This window comes from Carettochelys insculpta, chromosome 22 (genome assembly GCF_033958435.1).
Source record: "Carettochelys insculpta isolate YL-2023 chromosome 22, ASM3395843v1, whole genome shotgun sequence".
Taxonomy (NCBI): Eukaryota; Metazoa; Chordata; order Testudines; family Carettochelyidae; genus Carettochelys; species Carettochelys insculpta.
In genome coordinates, this window is record NC_134158.1 from 8,087,185 (window position 1) to 8,109,616 (window position 22,432).

Sequence of the window (22,432 nt, forward strand, 5' to 3'; positions counted from 1 at the left end):
AGCACATGGGCCAGCAGCAATGGGATGGGGAGGGGCAGATGCCAGGAGCGGAAGAGGGGGCAGTGGGGAGAGAAGGGAGGGGCAGGTTCCCACGGGAATTTCCTTAGCCCCCCCATGGGGTTATACGCCCCACACCCCCGACTCCCCTCACCCCCAGCCCCAGGCAGCGCTGCCTGTTCAGTGGCGGGCTGGAAACGTGAATGGAAATTGGCTGGGTCAGACCCTGTCACAGAGCAGGAGAAAACCCTTGTGCCGGGGACGCAGATGGGGCAGATGGGGGACCCAGAGGGGCTCTCACCCGGCTGGTGTCTGTGCCAGCGTCGGGCGGTTGGGTCGGTGCATCGGCCGACCTGCCCCTGGCAGACGATGGGGGTGAGCAGGGGGGAGGGAGCTCTCCCCTCACCGCTCCTGAGGAGCCCGGCCTGGGGGAGGCGCCAGGCCCAGACTGGACGTCCAGGAACCCTCCTGCCCTGCCTGGGACCCAGCAGACGGAGCTGTGCTGCCAGGGAGCCAGTCTGGCTGGTGCCGGGTTACACATCACTGAATCACAGACCCCTACAATGGGAAAGGATCTCAGGGTGTCCTTAGAGCCTTTGCACACACTTTGAGAACAACAAGAAGCCTTCTGGCACCTTAGAGACTGACGGATATTTTGGAGCATCAGCTTTCGTGGGCTTTGCCCACGAAAGCTGATGCTTCAAAATATCCGTCAGTCTCTAAGGTGCCACAAGACTTCTTGTTGCTCTCCAAGCTTCGGACGAACAGGGCCCCCTCTCCAATACTTTACACACTTTGTTTCACCCAACTCTTGACTTCCCCACCGTTCTTTGGATTTACCAACCTCGACAACAACCTGTAGCCCTCTGCACGTCCTATCTGGACTCTGGCCTGGTAGGGCCATGGGTGTGAAGCAGTGGGCCCCTCCCAGCACAGCTCATGGCCTAATCGATGACTTGGTGACCTGGGCTGCTGGCTTGTTGTGATTGAATACAGCCTAACCCGGCCAGGGCTCTGGCCCTATGGAAGGAAACAGAGAGGGAGGCATCGGCCACCCCTAGGCGCTGGGCCCCTGGTTGTTGACGATGATGATATTGTTTTTACAGACAATGGGGGACCCCTCCAGGGCTTCCTGACACCTTCACGCCGCGGGGCCCCTCCGTGCGCCCCCGCAGCCCCTCTGCCGCCTGCTCCCTGCGCTGGAGGCTTCACTTCTCCCAGTGGGGGATCCGATACCGGCGGCTGCGCCACAGGGGGGAGCGGTTCCCTGCCCGGCCCCAGCCCTGCGCCCCAACCGGGGCTCCCCCGCGGCTGCCCGGGGCCGCCCCCCGCGCAGCCGGGGCTGGAAGTGGCGGGGACCAGGAGGAGCCTCCGCTGATCCAGCCCCTTCCTGTGCCCCCGGATACCCGGCCGGGCTGCAGCCCCGGCTGGCCGGACGCGCCCGGGCGGGGAGACGGAGCCAGCCCCGGGGCAGGGGAGCGGGGAGCAGCGGGTGAGGACGCGGCGGCTGCAGCCGGGGGACCCCCCGCTCTGCGCCCGGCGGGGATCAGCCCCGGGCTCGCCGCGCTGGGGCCGGGGCGCAGCGCGCAAGGCTGCGGGGAAAGCCCCAGGCGGGGGCGCAGGGGGGTGGCTCCCTCCCTCTGCAGCCTCGGGGCTGGGGGCGCGGGGGGGGGGGTGAATCCCTTTGGGGAGCCCCAGAGACGGGCCGGGCTGCGGTGGGTCGATGGCGGGTTTCCCACAGCCCAGGGGCCCGGACCGGCCCCACCGCGGAGGGGGCAAAGCAGTGACACGTGCCAGGCCATGCGAAGCCCGGTGCGTCCCCGGCCAAGGCGGTGCCAGGGGGCCGGAGCTGGGGCTGGACACTAGGGCGCCTGGCGCACTCCTGGGGCGGTCGGTTGGGTGTAAATTCAAAGGCAGCGTCTGGCCCCCGGGGTAATAAGGTCACCCAGTGTTGCCCCAGCCTGGCAGAGGCGACATCCCCTGTATGCAGGGAAAGGAGCCGGAGCGGGGGGCATGGGGGTGTGACAGCTGTTAAAGCCCCTTCTGAAACCTCCCCCCCTGCGCGTCTCGCCCTGACAGGCTGCAGATCCATGGCCAAGCTTTGATGCCGGCAGTCCCATCCATCCGCCCAGGCTGGGGGCATGGCTGCTGGGGAACCGGCTCAGGTAGGAGATGGGCCCGTAGCTGCCGGTGGTCTGGTCTGGAGGAAATCCGTGGGGGGGTGGGTCAGGGAAAGCCGATCGGGAGGAGCAGAGGAAATGAAATCTCGGCTGGGTTCTGTGCACGTGGGGTCTGGAATCCAGTCACATCCCCCGCAGGAGGTGGGGAGCTTTCCCCAGGTGAGGACACAAAACCCGGGATGTGCCGATCGCAGGCGTCCATAGAGGATGGACCAGAAAAAGAACATAAGAAGGGTGACAATGTCTCAGATCAGAGGTTTGTCTCGCCCAGTGTCCTGCCTTCTGACGGGCCAGTGCCAGCTGCCCCAGAGGGAATGAACCACACAGGGCATCGTTAAGTGATCTACCACCTGTTGCCCATTCCCAGCTTCTGGCAAACAGAGGCCAACGACACCATCCCTGCCCGCCCCGGCTACTTATCTAGCTCTCTTCTCCATCTCATTATTGAGTTGTCCTTCACGACGTCCTCTGGCAAGGAGTTCCACAGGTTGGCTGTGCATTGCTTGAAGATACACTGCCTTTTGAGTCTGTTTCCCCGGCTGCCTATTCATTTACTTGGGCGATCCCCTAATTTTTGAGTTATGGGAAGGAGGAAATAACACTTCCTGAATTACTTCCTCCACACCAGTCAAGCTTTTATCGACCTCTATCACATCCCCACCCTTAGCTGTCTGTTTCCCAAGCCGAGAAGTCCCAGCCTGATGAATCTCTCCCCATTCAGAGGCCGTTTCATCCCCGAATTCTCACAGGGGCTTAATCAGTCACGACACTGCCATTCTCAGTGGGGTACCACCAGTCGTGGCACTGCCTCTCTCAGTGGGGTACCACCAGTCGTGGCACTGCCTCTCTCAGTGGGGCACCACAAGCTGCTCCCTCTGCGGGGAGGTAGCTCCCTTTAAACTGAGATGCGTCTAGACAGCAGAAGGGGGCATCAGAGAGATTCCTCAGTGGGCTCCACTTACCCGTTTCGTCGACCTGACCAAAGCATTTCACCCAGTCAGTCGTAGCGCTCTGTGTTTCAGGGGCCAGTGACCTTCGAGGAGGTGGCTGTGTATTTCACAGAGGAGGAATGGGCTATGCTCGGCCCACGTCAAAGAAAGCTTTACCTGGACGTCATGCAGGAGAATTATGAGAATGTGACCTCGCTGGGTAAGGAATCCCATTCCCTTTGGCTGTAGAAGGGAAATCAGCGATCAAGCCAAAATCAGCTTGTTGTCAAGGTTCCTTCCTGGTCCGCTAGTTTTCAGGGGGATTTGCCCAATAGTCCCCAAATTGCTTGGGAAACAGCCTGTCTCCTCCACAGCCCTTCCAGGGAAGAGGCAGCTTGGAGACCAGGTGGAGATGTTAGTCTGTCCCCACCCCAGGGGGCAATGGGTGGAATATTGTCCTTGTCTTTTGAAACATGGGCTCGTTCTTGCATGCCAGGATTTAGACCAAGCCTACAGTAGACATGGAAGTCAATTGTGGATGTGCAGTTACAGCTACAGCAATTGCGTAGCCAGAATCGACTTACCTACAATTGACTTACCTGGCCTCAAAAGGGGAGGTCAACGGGAGGGCTTCTCCCCTCAACCTCACTTACTCCTGGCGATATTGAGGAGTGCAGGGGTCGACTGCCGACCCTGGATCGATTTTGTGTGTCTACTAGATGTGCAAAATCGAACCCCGGAAGATCCACCCTGACCAGGTTGATCTTCCATGTAGTGAAGAGATGCCCCAGTGTGTCCCACTCTTCCCAGGACAGGCTGTGTGCCTTGGAAGGTCTCAGAAGGCTTGCAAAGGAGTAAGGGGTTGAACAGAGCCTTATTCTATGCCCGATTCTTAAAATCCTTCCGTCTGGAGATCTTTGAATCACCTACAAAGGAAACTGCAGTTTTCTCAGATGCCATCTGACCTCCCCAAATGGTTCCCTGGACCATTTCCCCCATTTGTTGGAGGGATACAGGGCCATTCTCCCACCCGGTACATCTGGACACATCCGTGTTTCTGAGTAACTGTAAGACCCTGGTTTTCTCTCTTTTCTTTCCTGGGAGCAGGATGTCCCATTCTCGTACCAGAGGTGATTTTCCAGCTGGAGCAAGGGGAAGACCCGTGGGTCACAGAGCTGTGGGTCTGTGCGGAAAGGGAGATCCTGAGAGACCTCAGCTCAGGTGAGGAATTAGTTAAAAGGATTTTGAAAAACCACTTGTCACTGTCGCACACTGGTGGGATTCCCACAAAGGGCCTGCAAGCTCTTGGCTTTCTGCCTCACCTTACCCAGGTCTAAGACTGTCCCCAGCAGGTGTCCATGTATCCTCATGGCATAGAATCCTAGGTCTGGAAGGGAACTCAGGAGGTCATGGAGTCCAGCCCCCTGCCCAAAGCAGGACCAACCCCAACTAAATCATCCCAGCCAGGGCTTGGTCAAGCTGGGACTTAAAAACCTCTAGGGATGGAGATTCCATCAGACAGTACTCATGGCACCTCTCTTTCCTATCTCCCCAAGAGAGATTCCGGTTTGTTCCACCCTGAGCCTCTTCCTGACATTTCCCCTTCTCACTGGCTCAGAGGAGGACTCACTGTAAGTATATGAAGGTTTCCCAGGCACTGCTAAGAGAACCAGACCGAGGCAAATGGCTTAAAACCAGGCCACATACAGCCTCAGACTGGTTTCTTCCTCTACAAGGCAAACCAAACCAGCCAGAAAAAGCACGTCTGCTGCCTTCCTGGCCAGCAAGGGGTTACACAACAAAATCCCTCAGTCTCTCCAGCTTCCCCGGTGCCCCAAACCAGTGTCCCTCCTGACACAGGTGAGAGGTTACGAAAACCAACCTCACCAAATCCACACAGGTCTTTCCAGCCCCTAAAGGGACCAGCCACATTCCCAGGTCAATATCTACTTAGATCTTACCCAAAATGGGGATGCTGGGCCAAACCTTTAGAATCTAAAATCTAAAGAGAAAGAAAGAAAGAAAAGGGTGAGAGAAAAATTGTTAAAATGGTCAAATGACATACATCAGTCATAAATCTCGTGATGCAGGCTGCAGCAGGTGGTACAGGCTGCTATCTTAAAAGTCTCTGGAAGTACTTTATTTTGGTAAATGGGTCCCCAGCCCATTCATGGCTCAGTCCAACTGCAGCCTGGAGATCGGAGACAAGATAGAGGTTTGCTGGCTGGATACTGAAGATTGAGGATAAAATGGTGACTGCCAGGGTTCCTTTGATGGGCTTAAGTATCAGAGATGTAGCCGTGTTAGTCTGCACCTGGATAAATGACAAGGGCTACGTCTACACGTGAAGCCAACATCGAAATAGCTTATTTCGATGAATAACGTCTACACGTCCTCCAGGGCTGGCAACGTTGATGTTCAACTTCGACGTTGCGCGGCACCACATCGAAATAGGCGCTGCGAGGGTACGTCTACATGCCAAAGTAGCACACATCGAAATAAGGGTGCCAGGCACAGCTGCAGACAGGGTCACAGGGCGGACTCAACAGCAAGCCGCTCCCTTAAAGGGCCCCTCCCAGACACAGTTGCACTAAACAACACAAGATACACAGAGCTGACAACTGGTTGCAGACCCTGTGCCTGCAGCATGGATCCCCAGCTGCCGCAGCAGCAGCCAGAAGCCCTGGGCTAAGGGCTGCTGCCCACGGTGACCATAGAGCCCCGCAGGGGCTGGAGAGAGAGCATCTCTCAACCCCCCAGCTGATGGCTGCCATGGAGGACCCGGCAATTTCGACGTTGCGGGACGCGGATCGTCTAACGGTCCCTACTTCGACGTTGAATGTCGAAGTAGGGCGCTATTCCGATCCCCTCATGAGGTTAGCGATTTCGACGTCTCGCCGCCTAACGTCGAAGTTAACTTCGAAATAGCCCCCGACGCGTGTAGCCGCGACGGGCGCTATTTCGAAGTTAGTGCCGCTACTTCGAAGTAGCGTGCACGTGTAGACGCAGCTAAGAAGTCCTGTGGCACCTTATAGACGAACAGATCTGTTAGTCTGTGAGGTGCCACAGGACTTCTCGTCATTTTTACGGACTTGCCCACTTGGAGGGAAAACCCTCCTTGTAGTCACGTACACAATGGGGAAGCACCTCATCAGGCTACCTGTCCATCCTTCTTTGGTGCATTGGAGTATGGTGTCCAGTTTTGGGTACCACATTTCAAGAGGGATGTGGAGAGGGTCCATAGAAGAGCAACAAGAATGATTAAAAGTCTAGAGAACATGACCTGTGAGGAAAGACTAAAAGAAATGGGCTTGTTTAGTTTAGAAAAGGGACACGGTAACAGTTTACAGGTACCTATAAGGAGAAGGGAGATAAATTATTCTTCTTGGCTTACGAGGATAGGACCAGAAGCAATGGGCATCAATTGCAAGAAGGGAGGTTTAGGTTGGACATTAGGAAAAAGTTCCTAACTGTCAGCGTGGTCAAACAGTGGAATAAATTGTCTGGGGAGGTTGTGGAATCTCCATCGCTGGAGATATTTAAGAGCAGGTGAGACAGACACCTATCGGAGATGGTCTAGATGGTACTTGGTCCTGCCATGAGGGCAAGGGACTGGACTCAGTGGTCTCTCGAGGTCCCTTCCAGTTCTATGATTCTGCTGTTGGCCAAGCGGTTAGACAAAATATCCGAACAACATTCCTGAGCCGTGAGTCGGAGTCTGATGGGACTCTTTCTTTGTTCAGCCCCACCTTCACCTGACTGGGCGGTGACCCTATTGTGAATCTTAGCGCTTTAGCCTTTCTAATACAAGGTCAGAGACACTCGCATAACTTCACACACTAAAATGAGACAGACCGATAAGCAGCATAAACAGATTCAGCCAATCACCAGCTGTCAGACTCCTCACTTTGTCCCCTTGGCACAAGATTTGGTGGAAACTTAATACAGTAGTTACCATAATGGTTCTCATGTCTATTTTAAAAATCCAATAACGTCATACTAACGTCTGGATTTTCTCTCTGCCCCAGCAGGTGACGGTTTGGGGGTCAAAAATGAGGATGAGAGTCCTGAACAGAAAGATGATGAGCCAGCAGAACTGCAGGGGACTTTACTGGGAAGATGTGAAGGGGGTGTTGCCCGGAGTCCAGAGGAGGGAGATACCTGCAAGAGTGAGACCAGACCTGAGAGGCTGCAGGGAGAGCACCCAGGGGAAAGAGGGAATAATCCCATGCTCCGAGAGGAAACTCTCAATAACCTGAGTGGAAGTGTGATCCTCTCCAGGATCTGCCGTGAAGAGAATCCACCTGGACGTGGGCAGAACATCGATGGGACTCCAAAGCTGACGGCACGTCGGAGAAACCCCAAGGGAGAGAAAATCTACAAATGCTCTGAGTGCGGGAAAGGCTTCAGTCGCAGCTCAAACCTCATTGCGCACCAGAGAGTCCATACGGGGGAGAGGCCCTATAGATGCCCCGAGTGCGGGAAAAGCTTCAGCCGCGCCTCCAACCTCAGCGCGCATCAGAGCGTCCATACGGGGAAGAGGCCCTACAAGTGCCCCGAGTGCGGGAAAAGCTTCAGCCGCAGCTCCAACCTCCTCGCCCACCAGAGCGTCCACACGGGAGAGAGACCCTATACGTGCCGGGAGTGCGGGAAAAGCTTCAGCTGCAGCTCATATCTCATGGCGCATCAGAGAGTCCATACGGGAGAGAGACCCTATAAGTGCCTGGACTGTGGGGCCAGCTTCATCTGCAGCTCGCACCTCAACGCCCACCAGCGAGTCCATACGGGCGAGAGGCCCTATAGATGCCTCGACTGTGAGAAAAGCTTCAGCTGCAGCTCGCACCTCATGGCCCATTTGAACGTCCACTCAGGGCAGAGACCCTATAGATGCCTCAAGTGCGGCAAGAGCTTCGGTGGCAGCTCCAATCTCATTGCCCACCGGAGAGTCCATACAGGGGAGAGACCCTATAAATGCCCTGAGTGTGGGAGAAGCTTTGGCCGCAGCTCCCATCTCATCACGCATCAGAAAGTGCACACGAGAGACCGAGTTCTTGCCAATCTTTTCCACCCGCGTGCACAGGGGTCGGCAGCCAAACTAGCAAGAGGAGCCATTTTTTAGAATGTGGTTAAACAAACTCAGTCATTTGAGAGCCTCAGTGCATGTGAATACAAGACGGTCCTTAATAAATAACACCAAGCCAGACTTTTATGAAACATTTAATTTCCGTTTTCTTTCTTAAAATGCGTGTCGCCCTTCCCAGCAGGAACGTCGCCATATTCCTTTTCCTTTTCAAAATCAACTTTATTAGCAACACGATCAAAACGCAGAGACGGTATCTTAGCCCACAATGCACTGCACATATTAAAGTGGGAGTTATCCAATGCCTGGAGACCACATAGGGTTTGCTGTTTAGATAGGAGTTGTTCATTGTTGGGCTTTTAGACGTTCGCCGTTTATCGAAAATAATCAGGAGGGATTTTTTTGTCCTCTTTGCTATTATAGCCTCAGGAGCCACAAAGAAATCCTTAAAGAGCCGCATGCCGCTCCAGAGCTGCAGGTCGCAGACCTCTGCACATGCAGATTCTTTCCAGCCCTGAGCAGAATACTATTCTGACGTGCCCCAAGACGTGTGCAAACGTGCAACACTAGTATTTAAAAAAAAACCCAAAACCTAGCTTTGCTAATCAGCTAGGCGGCTTCTCAGTCTCCTGAGTGGCTGCCTAAGCTGACAGGGAACACGGATGGGAGCGAGAACCGGTAAATGCCTCAGCTGTGGGTGAAGCTCCAATTGCAACTCAGTCTCACGCAGAACAGCCGCGCTGGGTTAGTCCAAAGCCCATCGTCCTCTCTTCCAACAGTGGCCAATGCCAGTTTCCCAGAGCAAATGAACAGCGCACAGAATCATCAAGTGACCCCATTACCTGCTGCCCATTCCCAGCTCCTGACTAATAGAGGCGAGGGACACCATCCCTGCCCATCCTGGCTAATAGCCACCTATCCTCCATGAATTTATTTAGTGCTTTTTACAAACCCTGATAGCCTCCTGGTCTTCGCAACATCCTCTGGCAAGGGGTTCCACAGATTAACTTTCCTGAACATCAGAGAACTCTCAGTCTAGAGCAGGGGTCTGCAACCCTTCTGAGTCGGAATGCTGAAATTTGATCTTTTGACCTCTATGTACGGTCCGAGTGGCAGTGATAGATTTCAAAGTCACTAATAGTCCTACTTATAAGAGCTTCACTAATAAATAAACAAAGAGGTAGAGCTTTACCATTGAGAGGAATAAGGGGATTTCGATGTTGCTGGGGTCCTTTCAAAAAGGACCCCGGTGTAGATGAGCCACAGGCAAGCGAACCGTGGCACTTTTGAAGTGCCGTGGCCGGCGGCAGGCTAATAAGCGCTGAATATGCATTGCTGTGCCTCATTAGTACTCTTCGATTTGGCCATTAGCATGGCCATTTCGACGTTTTTTTACTAAGCGTAGACATGGCCAACATGTTTTATACATTGCTCAAGTAGCTTCCCCAGTATTAAAGTCAGACTGACTGGTCTATAGTTCTCCGGCTTCTCCTTCACAAATTCCCAGCTTTGCCACTGACCCTGGGCAAACTATTCCCCCAGCTGCAGCATTCACCTCAATCAGCTCAGAGGTCTCTGGATGACCAGTGCTATGGCAGAGCTACGTATTATTATCCGTTAGTGCTGCTCCAGCCACCAGTGTAATCTGAGGGCTTTGGTGGCCACCCAGGAGAGATTCAGGGGCTGCTCACCTGTTTAGCAGAGCACCCACAGGGAACAGCGTTTGTTTGCAGTGGTGGTACACCAAAATGTGTGCAAATTTGCACATAAAATTTATTTCACCCATTGATTAACAAAAAAAAGGGAGGGAACCCCCCACCTACCAGGGCTGTAGCACAGTTCACCTGCAGAAGCTGAAGCCCTGTCTTTCTCTCCTCCCACAGCTTCCAGTTGCCCTATATATAATCCATCTCCCCCTACCTACTGCAGGCTGGAAGCTGAAGCTAGACAAATTATGGGCAACAGAGAAACATTTTAACCATCTACCGTCAGAAAAATTTGCCAAGGAGGATGATGGAGTCTCCATCATGGGAAAAAAATTTTTTTTAAATCAAGCCTGGAAGGGTTTTCTAAAAGACAGGCCCTGCTTCAAACAGGAAATCCACTGGTCTGCTTTGATATAGGTCAGCCAACCTGGTCAAAATGGTCCCTTCCAGCCTTGGAGTCTAAGGATAATCTCCCACTGAACACGTCCTCCCTAATTCCCCAGCACTTGGCTCTATGACCCTACCCGCCCCGGGCAACCAGGGCTCCAGACCAGGGTTCCCTTTCATTTTTCCATCCATGTGCAGCATAAATTTTATGCACACTGAGACGTGCACCAGCAGTAGAAACACAGGCTGCTGGCTGTGGGGGCTCTGCTAATCAGCTGGGCAGCCCCTGAATCCCTCCTGAGCATTCATCGTCCAGGGAATGCTCTGGAGGAACTGCACCACTGCCTCGGATATGCACAAAAAAGTTTCAGGGAGGGAAGTTGTTTATTCACCTGGGACGGAAAGCGGCAGAGAACTGGGAAATAAAACAAAGGCACCCGGAGGAGAGGGAGGCTCAGAGTGGAGAACAGAGGTGCTCGGCTGCTTCCAGGTGAGGGAAGCGCTGGTGCAAGCGGAGAAGGGGGTTTCTCAACCCACCGGCCCCTGGAGGAAAGCGGTGTCTGTCTCTTATCGAGACGGGCTGTAGTTAGGAGCATTTCCTGCTGTGGGGGCACGTTAATGAGCAGGTTCAAATATGCAGCACCTCATTAGCATAATGGCGGCCACGGCAATTCCAAAGTGCGACTTTTCGAATCGTGTGCTGCCCGTGGAGACGGGAACCTTCCAAAAAGACCCCCCCGCCAGTTTTCGAAAGCCTCTTTTTCCTACCTGGTGTTAGGAAAAAGGGGCTTTTGAAAACTGGCGGGGGGGGTCCTTTCAGAAGCTCCCTGTCTCCATAGGTGGCGCGCGATTCGAAAAGCCGCACTTGCAAATCGCCGCAGCCACCATTATGCTAATGAGGTGCTGCATATTCACAGCAGCACCTCATTAGCATCTTTCGAACCCGCTCATTAACATGCCCCTTCCGAAAGGAAGGGGCTTGTGTAGACACAGGGCTACTGGTTTTAGGTCTGTGTGTTTACATTTATAGCCCAATTTAGCACATTCCGCCCATTTATTTTCTTACGTGCGCCGATTTTTTTTTCCATATGAACAAAACCAAAATTTCCACCCGTTTGGGTTCCATTCGACAGGCTGGGGGGCCAAGTTAACAGGTTTGCTCGCCCCTGCTCTAGATCGAAACAAAAAAACAGTCAAGTAGCGCTTTAAAGACTAACAAAATCATTTTGTTAAAGTGCTACTTGACGGCTTTTTTGTTTTGCAAGAATACAGACTCCCGCAGCTGTCTCTCTGCCACTGCTCTAGATCAGTGTTTCTGAACCTTTTTTAATATAAAACACCCCTTTTAAAAAATTTACAGGTACCCCCAGGCTTTGCTTGCATACCCCTAAGGGAACACATGCCGCCGGTTGAGACACACGGTCCTAAAGCAATCTGAGGCCTTGAGACAAGTGCTGGCCAACCTTTGCAGATTGCTGTACCTGTTGCAGGAGTCAGATTGGTTTTTGCATCCCACCGAGTCACACCTCACTGAAAAATGACTGACTTGCAAAATCGGGGGACCACATCGGGATATATGGGATCCTCGCCTCTGGAGACGCTCTTCCATGTCGGGGGCTTCTTGGTGATGGAGGCTGCTGCCCTATGGTGAGGCGCTGGGAATGGGGCCTCCCGATGGGGGCAGCAGAAGATGAGGGCTTGGCAACCTCTTGGTGGGTGTGTGTCCTGAGAATAGGAGCTTCACAGCCTCCCAGTGGGTGGCAGGCAGGCAGCTACCCACGGAGGAACTGCCCCACAGCAGGAGCTGCCTCACTGAGGCATGGGGTGCCAGGGAACAGGGCAGCCATCCAATGGGGGGGCTCCCTGCCTTTGGGAGCTTCTCCCCCTAGGTGTGGGGCCCCAGGGAACAAGGCAGCTGCCCTATGGCAGAGCTTGCAGTCAGTGGGGGCTGGCACCTTGGGATGCCAAGGAATGGGGCAGCTTCCCTACAGAGGAGCTCCCTGGCAGTGGGGGTGCGGCCCTGAGGCAGCTGCCCGGCAGTGGGGCTCCCTGGCAGCAGAGGCTGCCCCTGAGACACGGGGTGCTGGGGAACAGAGCCCCACAAAATAGGGGGCAATTTCCCTGCTTTCTTGGAAGAGTCTGCGAGCCAGCTGAAATAAGGGCCTGCCCCCGGGAGAAATGGGGTGGAGGCACAAATCTGCCAAGCAACCACTACTGAAAACTTGCTGACTTCCTCCCCCGCGTCTTAGCCACTGAACGACTCGGGCTAGGAATGCTGTACCTGCATTTCAGCAGTTGGAACAAGTCGGCGTCTGAATGAACTTTTCGATTGTACCGCCTGGATGGGCATTTTTTACGGAGCCTGTTGCAACCGGAGGCCAGTCTCTAGAGGAGCTGACGCACCCCCTGGATAGGGTGACCGTCCGTGCCGGTTTCGGCGGGACAGCTCCGTATTTGGGATGCCAGGATGGCGTCTGGATGTATTTTGCCAAAGGGGCTAATTGCCCCGTATTTTCAGGCGGCTTCTGCCTGCTTCCCCCGGCCGGGGGAGCTGGGAACCAGATCGCATGGTGGCTTGGCTGCCCCCCCAGCTTCCTGTGGCTGGGGGAGCCGGAGCTGGACCTGCGCAGCAGCGTAGCTGCTTTCCCCAGCTCCCCCACCGTGGCATGGCTGACCCCCAGCTTTTCCCAGCTGGGGGAGGCAGGAGCCGGAGCACCAGCACGGTGACCCCCCCCCAGCTGGTGGAAGCCAGGAGCTCCAGCGGCAGGGTCACAGCCCCCACAGGGCAGCTGCCTCCTGACTCCCAGACAGGGTGATCATCTGTCCCCTTTTGGCCAGGACAGCATCATTGCCCTCATCCTGTACCTGGGTGGGGGAGATACGGTCAGAGCTCGGTGTACCCCCAAGGGTGCTCGGCCCCCTGGCTGACAAGCGCTGCTCTAGATGAACAGTACCAGCGAGGAAGCCGAGAGTGGGCCATTCTGTTCGTGATGTAAGAGTTTGCATGTTACTGAAGAGGAACTTTCACACCAGGCTGGAAAGAGAGGCTGCGGAATCCGCTTTTATATTCAAATTCGGCACATTAACACGTGGTTTCACCCAGGATGGGAATGTTCTGAGTCACCAGAGGGGCTCATTTGCATACTTGGCTCAATCTAGTTCTTGACCTTCCCCTCCACTCTCTGATTTGCTCACCTTGATTGTTTTGTTCTCGTTTGTCCTCCTGGATTACTGGTTTTGGTTCTCTGTGCCTTAAATCTTGAGTCTGTTCTGGTCTGGCCGTGGGCTGAAGAAGTGGGTCTGTCCCACGAAAGCTCATCACCTAATAAATGATTTGGTTCGGCTTTAAAGTGCTACTGGGCGGCTTTTTTGCTCCAGATGAGCATCAGCGAGGTGGCCCTGTCAGTCTGCATCTTCAAAACCAACCAGAAGTCCTGAGGCACCTTAGAGACTACGAGATATTTTGGAGCATCAGCTTTCGTGGGCAAAGACCCGCTTGGTCAGATGCAAGAGTTGCGGGGTGGGGGTGGGTTCAGAGGGGTATTTAAAGAGTGGGGTCGCAGGAAAAGGGAGGACCAGAGCCGACCAGGTCTATTCAGCAGGGTGGAAATGGCCCAGTATCAACAGCACTTATCAAAAGAGGAGAAAACAAGTCAGCTCAGACAGGGGGTTGTGAGCCATTGTCTGCGCCTCATGGGGACGCTGCTTTTGTAAACTGCGAGCCACGCCCAGTCTCTGCTTAATCCTCGGCTGATGGAGTCAAATTTGCAAATAAATTGCAGCCCAGAGATTTCTCTCTCCCCGTTTGATCTCCGACATGACTTTGTCAGGCCCGCGGCCCTTCAATCTGCCCCTGAGTGTCCAGGGAGATGAGCCTCTAAGGTGCCCCAGGACTTCTGGTGGGTTTTGCTCGAGATGAGTCGGCAGCGGCTGGGCCGGGGAAGCCGGATCCTGCCTCGGCTGCCTCTAGAGGGCTCCGGCTGCAGCTCGGCGCGGCTCGGCGCGGCTCGCTGGTAGCTGCGCTGCCCCGGATGGATACCGGCCCGCGGGCTTCCGGAGCGAGCAAGGGGGCGGCCCCGCTCCATTGTCAGCCGAGAGCGACCCCCGCACCCGGCCGGATCCAGCCCCGCGCTCCGCACCCGGCCGGATCGGCCCCGAGCCCCATCCGCCGCCCGCAGGTGAGCGGGGGGCTTGGGGCGGCCGGGCCGGGAAGTGACTCTGCCCCCCCGCCCCCAGAGCTGCTCCCGGGGGGGGTCCCGGCTCCCAGCCCCCCTTCCCTGTCCCCCCCCGAGTGACTGCTGGGGAGAAGGGGGGCAGGAGCCATCCGTGGGGGGGTTCCGGCTCCCAGCCCCCCTTCCCTGTCCCCCCCCGAGTGACTGCTGGGGAGAAGGGGGGCAGGAGCCATCCGTGGGGGGGTCCCAGCTCCCAGCCCCCCTTCCCTGTCCCCGAGTGACTGCTGGGGAGAAGGGGGGCAGGAGGTTATTCTGGGGCGCTCTCTGGGTGGCGTCTCGCCTGTGACCCATGCCTAGAGGATTCCCCTAGGTCTGGAAAGGAGGCGCTGGACTGGGGGCTTCCCGCATCTCCCCAGTGTGGCAGGGAGTCAGTGGTGGGAGATGTGGGAGGACAATATTTAGGGAGCTGCCTGTTGCCCAGGTGAGAAAAGGGGAGCCCCTCACTTTACCACCCCTCCCCAAGCCCATAGCCCAGCCTGCAGACCCTCCAGTTCACCGCCCTCCCACAGGCAGCTGCTGCTGGATTCAGAGTGAGCAGCCTGGCTCTGCCCATACCCCACCACCCTGCATCTGCCCTCCCCTTCTGCAGGGAGGCCCACCAGTGTTCCCTGTAAGCTGAACCCCTCGGCAGCAGTGGCTGTCCAGCTGGGACCACGTCACAGTGGGAATCTCTCTGTGCTGGATCTGCTCAGGCCCCTGGGCTGATAGATGAGTTTAAGCCTATGGCGCGGGAAGGGACCTTCAGAGGTCATTGAGTCAAGCCCCTGTACACACCATAAGGCCTGTTAGGGCCCCTCACTTTTTTCCCCCGCCCCCAAATCTATTTGCTCCCCCTGCAAGGGATTGAAATTTCACAGGCCTGTGCTCAAACCACTGAGGTAGCCTTCCCCACCAAGGGGCTTGAACCCATGACTCTGGCATTTAGGGTCTCACGCACTACCCCCTGAGCTAGCTAGGCTGTGTGTCTAAGCTTCCCCATGAGCCAGGTGAGGCGTGGAGAGAGGAGACGTCAGTTCTGTCCTCACCCTGTGTTGTCTGCAGCTCCTTGGCTTCCTTCCCGGGCTCAGAGACTCTGGCCCTGGCAGGATTTAACATTAGGTGGCTTTCGTCCTGGTGGAAGAAACTGGTTTGGCGAAAGTGACTCAGGACTCCTCTACTCCAGACGCACAGTGGCAGGTCTGGTGAAGATGCTCAACGCCAGGGATTCCCAACTTTTTCACTAGTGGGGACCCCCGTCACCCACGCACCCTGTCTGCAGACCCCCACTCACCCTCCAAACCTGCCTGTCCCCCATCAAAGCCAACCATTGCCACGCCATACACGTCATTCAAGGAAAAAGGAAACCACTGCATAGATTTCCAGGCAGCCATTCATCTCATGACGGGCAGAGATTGAATTTAAAAGTAATCATGGATTGTAACTTGCACACTTATTGTCTAGGAGCATTTTTATTTCTCTTTTTTTTTCATGGACCCCCTGCAATACCTCTGTGGACCTCCGGTCAGGAACCACGGCCCTGACTTATTGAGAGAGAGCTGTCACGTTGGTACAATAAAATCACCTCCGTGAGTGACAGGAGGTGTGTATAGTCCTGTCCAGACAAGCTGATGGAATTGACAATGTGCCAGGGGCGTGGGGCACCTTTTTGAGGGAGGAAGGCAGAGCTGGCGGGGGAGATAGTTAGGGAAGACAAAGCCCCTGGTGCCGGGACATGCAGTCACCCCTAGCGGTAGGAGCACTATTCCCGCTTCTTTTCCAAGGAGCCAGCCGCTCGTGGCAGGTGTGACCTGGGAACCAGCTGCAATGGGATCGGTACCGAGGCAGCAGCTACAGGGGATGCGTGTCGGTGTCGTTACAGCCGCCGGTGACGTTAGAAGAGGCAGCTGGTTTGCCATGGAGCCCTGGGTGATGATGGATCCGCGGCAGAGAGCCCTGTACCGGGACGTCATGCAGGAAAGCTACGAGACCCTGATGTCCCTGGGTGAGGAGAAGTTCCATCTCTCCCTTCTCTTCTCTCTGCCTGGATCTGCTCCTTTCCCCCCCTCGCCACGTAGACAGGATGTCAGGGATTAAAAAGCCAGGGAGCTGCAGCCGGGCAATATAAATATGAGGGAGCAATTTCTTTCCTGTGCCGCTGGAATTCCTGGTATTAAGCCTTTTGTGAATCCTAAGGAGATAACCACAGAGAACCAGGCTGGGCTGATGGCAAAGGACAAACTGAGGAGCTGGTGTAGGATTAAGGAGCAGCGGGAAATAACCAGGAGCTGGATAAGTGGAAAGGACGCGGGGTTGGACGGAGTGTTCCCTATAAGCTGAGCACGTGGGCTGGGATGGGCTGGAGAAGCCCCTTCCTTCCTTTTCTCTGGGAAAGTTCAGGTTCCTTCCCCAGCGCACCCCAGTGCAGGGAGTGTCTCATGCCTGGACCCTCTCTCCCTTTGTCCCCACAGCTGATGGCTTGGTGAGTGACAACGAGGAGGAGGAAGATGCCGATGAAGAGGAGGAGGAGGAGGAAGGCTCCGAGGAGCTGTCACCACGAGCGTCTCAGAGCCCGGCAGGTTCCGACGCGCAGAAGAAAGTCCAGCCGGGGAAGAAGCACGACAAAGCTACCCAGCACGGCCGGGGCCTGAGGAAGCCCCAGGCGGCCCAGACTCGCTGCGGGGACTGCAGGAAGAACCTCACGTGCGGGGCGGCGGGGGGGCGCCGGCAGCAGCACGAGCCGTCCAAGGAGCGCCCCAAACCCTTCCGCTGCCAGGACTGCGGCAAGGGCTTCATCTGGGCCTCCCACCTGGAGCGGCACCGGCGGGTGCACACGGGCGAGCGCCCTTTCCGCTGCCCCGAGTGCGGCGAGAGCTACAGCCAGAGCTCCCACCTGCTGCAGCACCGCCGCACCCACACCAGCGACCGGCCCCACAAGTGCGGGGACTGCGGGAAACGCTTCGCCCGGCCCGACGAGCTGGCCGCCCACCAGCAGGGCCACGCGGCCGACAAGCCCCACAAGTGCCAGGACTGCGGCAAGGGCTTCATCTGGGCCTCCCACCTGGAGCGGCACCGGCGCATCCACACGGGCGAGAAGCCCTTCCAGTGCCCGGAGTGCGGCGAGGCCTTCAGCCAGAGCTCCCACCTGGCCAAGCACCGGCGCAGCCACACAGGCGAGCGCCCCTACCGCTGCCCGCACTGTGGGAAGAGCTTCTGCCAGGGCTCTGACCTGGCCCGCCACAAACGGACCCACCTGGGCAAAAAGCCGCTGCGCTGCGGCGACTGCGGGAAATCCTTCCGGGCCGGGCCTGCCCTCTTCCGGCACCAGCGCTCCCACCGGCGGGAACGGGCCCACCGCTGCGGCGACTGCGGCAAAGGCTTCGTCTGGGCCTCCCACCTGGAGCGGCACCGGCGCGTCCACACGGGCGAGCGGCCCTTCCCCTGCCCCAGCTGCGGGGAGCGCTTCGCCCAGAAGGCCCACCTGCTCCAGCACCGCAAGACCCACTCCCCCGACCGGCCCTACAAGTGCGGGGACTGCGGCAAGCGCTTCGGGGACAACGCCGCCTTCCTGGCCCACCAGGAGGGCCACGCAGCCGAGAAGAACTACAAGTGCCAGGACTGCGGGAAGGGCTTTGCCTGGGCCTCCCACCTGGAGCGGCACCGGCGCATTCATACGGGGGAGAAGCCCTTCAAGTGCCCCGAGTGCAGCGAGGCCTTCAGCCAGAGCTCCCACCTCACCAAGCACCAGCGCAGCCACTTGGGCAAGCGGCCCCACCAGTGTAGCGAGTGCGGGAAGGCCTTCGGCCTCACGCTCGACCTCGTCCTCCACCAGCGGACCCACGCGGGCGGGAAGCCCTACAAGTGCGCCCGGTGTGGGAAGGGCTTCACCCGGCGGGCCAACCTCAGCAAACACCAGAAAAGCCACGGGGAGGAGGAGCCCTGAGGGGATGCGTGGCCTGGGCGCTGAGGGCGCCAAGAGGTGGAGTGGGAGAAACGTGACAGTTGGAGGCTCACCATGGGGCAGCAGTGGTACAAATGTGATGTTTGGAGGCTGACAGCCTAGAGACAGCACAGATGTGAGGCTTGGCAGCTCACGGGGTGAGGGAACTGTATAAATGTGACCCTGGGATGCCAACGGGGGAATAGTATAAATGTGACACATGGAGGCCAAAGGCGTGAAGGAACGGTACAAATGTGACCCATGGAAGCTAACTGAGCAGGAGGAACAGTATAAATGGGGCACTCGGGTGCTAACGGAGTGAAGGGAACAGTATAAATGTGACACAACTCGGGGGGAACACTATAAATGTGACACAGATGCTAACAGTGAAGGGAACAGTATGAATGGGGTACTCGGATGCTAACTGGGGGAACAGCATAAATGTAGCACTTGGATGCTAACTGAGTGAGGGGAATGGTATAAAGGTGACACGGGTGCTAACTGAGTGAGGGGAGCCCTATAAATGTGACAAGGAGACTGTTGGGATGAGGGAGTGGTATATATGTCACCGATGGAGGCTAAGATGGTGGAGGGGATGGTATAAATGTGATATTCGGATGCTAACTGAGTGCGGGGGAAGAGTATAGATGTGATACTTGGATGCTGAGTGGTGGGAAGACTATAAATGTGACACGTAGGAGTCAATGGGGCCAGGAAACAGTATTAGTGTGACTGACGTGAACCACGGGGGAATAGTATAAATATGACACGTGGAGGCCAATGGGATGAGGGAACAGTATAAATGTGACACTGGGATGCCAACTGGGGGGGAATGGTATAAATGTGACACATGGGAAGGCCAGTGTGGTGAGGGAACCATATAAACTGGACACTGGGATGCCAACTGGGAGGTGGCGGGTGGGGAGGAGCTAGTATAAATGTGACACTGGGATGCCAACTGGGGGAAATGGGATATGGGAACAGCATAAATGTGACATTGGGATGCCAACGGTGGGGAGCGGAATAGTATGAATGTGACTCCCAGGTAATGGTGTGCAGGAACAGGCCACGTGTGACATACAGGCACAGGGACAGAGAGAGGTCGCCGGGTTAGGCGGTAGTCTAACACTTCATGAAGTGATGCGCTTTCGAGGGGCAGAAGTGGGTCTGCCCCATGAAAGCTCATCACCTAATAAATTATTGTGTTCGTTTTGAAAGGGCTACAGGACTGCTTTTTTTGTTCTGATAGAGGACCAGTGGGCGGGGGGGGCCGGGGGGGAGGCAATAGAAAGGTGACACTCAGCTGCTAATTGGGGGGGGGGCAGGTTAAATGTGATACTTGGGCATTGCCGCAGCTACTGTGGGAGGCCGAGGCTCACGTAGGGTGCCCGTTTTGGTCACATACATTCCGCGAGGGGGTCACTGGATGACACAGTCGTTAACACCGGGAGATTCCAGGACGATCCAAGAGGCGTGGCATTTCCAGATGGCTCTGAGAGTGTGTGAATCTCCCCATGAGATACAGAGCCTGTGAATATCCCTGTGAGACATAGGGCTTCTGGCTCTAGCTAGCAAAAGACCACAAGTGGGATACAGCTGGATTCACAGAGGCTTGGTGGGCTAATACACGGCTGGAATATTGGTACAGAAGGGTACAGCTGGCTCAGGACAAGCAGAGGAAAAAGGAGCTTTAATAACCTTGTGTATTAAAAATGTATTCACTCGGGCTGAGGTCGAGACAGGAGACAAGGAGACAAACTTGTTGGCAGGTAGAACTTAGCGGCCCCGATTCATGACAGGACGAGGCTGGGTGGAGGATGAGACAGAAGCTGTATCCATTAGCTGCCCTGGCCAGCTTCCAGTCACCGAGGGAGACAAAAGAAATTTGACCTCCATTTGTTTTGCGGCTCTGCGTAGTGACAATAGAGGTTTCACTCGAGAAACTGCTGCGCTCGTACCTCTCCACTGAAAGGTACCCAAGATGGTCCAGGCCCTCAGTGGTACTGAGGTCTTTGATTGCAGTGGAAGTTAGGACCCTCCATGCTGCTGGGGTTCTGGGCTCCCATCTGCAGCGTGAGACAAGCCTCCACTGGGATCATAGCACTGCTGAGCTATCCTTATTGCTCAGGCTGCAGCAAGGCCATGCCAGGCCTCTGAGTTCCCTGAGGGCCCAGTTCCTTTTCTCACCAGAACCCTGCATGTCTTCCCCAAAGGTCTGTCTTCTCCTGAGCAGGGTTCCCTGTAAGCTGAGTGCTTGGGCAGCTGCCCAGGAGAAATTCAGATGCAGCTCATCTGATTAGCAGAGCACACACAGCCTGTGTTTCTACGGGTGGTGCGCACCCACACATGCTCCAATGCACATAAAATTTATTCCACGCATGGATGGAAAAAAAAACTAGCGGGAATGTCCTTCTTGGCCCTTATAGAAATGTCTGTCTGGTGCATGCAGGAGGTGGGATTCATTTGAAGCCACCTGTGTGATTGGCCTTGCCTTGGAGCATTTTGTGCTGAATTCTCTACCCGCTGAATCACAGACAATAGTTAATTGGTGATAAGTATCAGAGAGGCTGCCGTGTTCGTGTGTATCTTTGAGAACAACAAGAAGTCCTGTTGCATCTTATAGACTAACAGATGTTTTGGAGCATTGGCTTTCATGGGCAAAGACCTGCTTGAGTCACTGGTGAGACATTGGTGACTTGCTTTCTGCTGGCGGCAAATAAAACACAACGTAGTTTTATCAGTCTTACCGACTCCAGGATACTTAGCGTGTGCCCAGGGGGGAAAATTTAAAGGCAATTGAGAAATCTGCCTTTACACTCTGAGATGTCCTGGGCCTGGGCCACTTCCAGCTTTTGATCCATGAAAACAAAATAAGGCACCAAAAATGTTTGACAGGGATACGCATAAAAACAAGTTGCGAAACTTCTCAAATGCCAAAAAATTAACCCTTCTGATTGGCCTTGCCTGTAAATACAGCAGCGGACTCATTGGAAGAAAGCCTCTGGAGTCTTGTAAGTTTAACCGGTGCCATTCATCAGGGCTGGTTCAGATAAACCCAGGACTTGTATGGAATATTTATTGGGGATGTCCCACATGATCAACCTGGAGCCCATTAACAGGCCAAGACTTTTGTAAGGGACAAGCTGCCTGAGCTCCCCCAAGACCTCAGCCTCATGCCTCCCACTCCAAGTGCCAGGCATGTTTGGAAGGACTCAGATACTCAGGCGATGTCAACAGAAGAGCTTGTGGTTGTCCAACTTGAGATGCTGTAAAGGAGTTTAATCTTCCGAGGAGGCAGCCACTCTCTTTCCCAATAATACCAGAGAGGTGGCCGTGTTAGTAACAAAACAAACCAGCAGTCCAGTAACACTTTAAAGACTAACAAAAAAAATTATTATGTGATGAGCTTTCGGGGGACAGACCCACCAGAGCTGAAGATCTGAAGAAGTGGGTCTGTCCCACAAAAGCTCGTCCCCTAATAAATCATTTTGTTAGTCTTTAAAGTGTTACACGCCTGCTGTTTTGGTTTACTTTACAATAATTCAGCACCTTTCCAGCGTCTCATGCTGGGTATCCAATCTCAGTCACCTTTGGAAGACCTTGGGTCAGTTTCCAATCTCCTCGTCTGTCCCCTCACCAACAGACAGTAAACTCTTTCATAGCCAGCAGCCCCAGGACTGGGAGGTTGCTGGATATTCAAATACTCTGGATAGTAGACAGATAGACCTAGCACTAAAGAAAACACTACAGAAAAACGAGAGGATATCTCAAGAGACAAACACAAATGTATGCAGAGTACTTTATTTGCCAACAACAGTGGCACTGTGCACCGAACTTATTTATTTGCTGTATTTATTTGTATTTACTTTCACTCTATGGTACGTAGGAAAACGTAGCAATTTTATTTATGGTTAAAATGGGGTGAGGGAACACTACAGAGGTGGTTAAAATGCCAGTTATTTGGGAGTTCTGGATAATGGAATGCCAGATCTGAAAGTGTTTACT

General features: G+C 55.1%; 1 protein-coding gene across 4 annotated transcripts; it reads left to right on the plus strand.

Moving 5' to 3' along the window:
• Positions 1–1,274: 1,274 nt before the first annotated feature.
• Positions 1,275–19,645, plus strand: LOC142024814 (uncharacterized). Of its 4 annotated transcripts, XM_075017070.1 has the most exons (6): positions 1,275–1,489; positions 2,077–2,162; positions 3,200–3,326; positions 4,214–4,327; positions 7,135–8,153; positions 17,240–19,645. In XM_075017070.1, exons 2-6 carry the CDS (start codon positions 2,139–2,141, stop codon positions 18,428–18,430), a joined length of 2,475 nt encoding a protein of 824 aa, XP_074873171.1. In that variant the 5' UTR covers positions 1,275–1,489; positions 2,077–2,138; the 3' UTR covers positions 18,431–19,645. The 4 variants fall into 4 exon arrangements, with proteins under 4 accessions (XP_074873171.1, XP_074873169.1, XP_074873170.1 ...); XM_075017068.1 differs by lacking the exons at positions 1,275–1,489; positions 2,077–2,162; positions 3,200–3,326; positions 4,214–4,327; positions 7,135–8,153 and adding exons at positions 14,325–14,457; positions 16,370–16,492 and having other exon boundaries at positions 16,959–19,645; XM_075017069.1 differs by lacking the exons at positions 1,275–1,489; positions 2,077–2,162; positions 3,200–3,326; positions 4,214–4,327; positions 7,135–8,153 and adding exons at positions 15,597–16,090; positions 16,370–16,492 and having other exon boundaries at positions 16,959–19,645.
• The last annotated feature ends 2,787 nt before the right edge of the window (positions 19,646–22,432 follow it).

Coding starts and splice junctions, on each gene's coding strand:
- LOC142024814 (XM_075017070.1), top strand. CDS start 2,139: ATGGCTGCTGGGGAACCGGCTCAG. Junction 2,163..3,199: donor CTGCTGGGGAACCGGCTCAG/GTAGGAGATGGG, acceptor TCTGTGTTTCAG/GGGCCAGTGACCTTCGAGGA. Junction 8,154..17,239: donor AAGTGCACACGAGAGACCGA/GTTCTTGCCAAT, acceptor CCGTCCAAGGAG/CGCCCCAAACCCTTCCGCTG.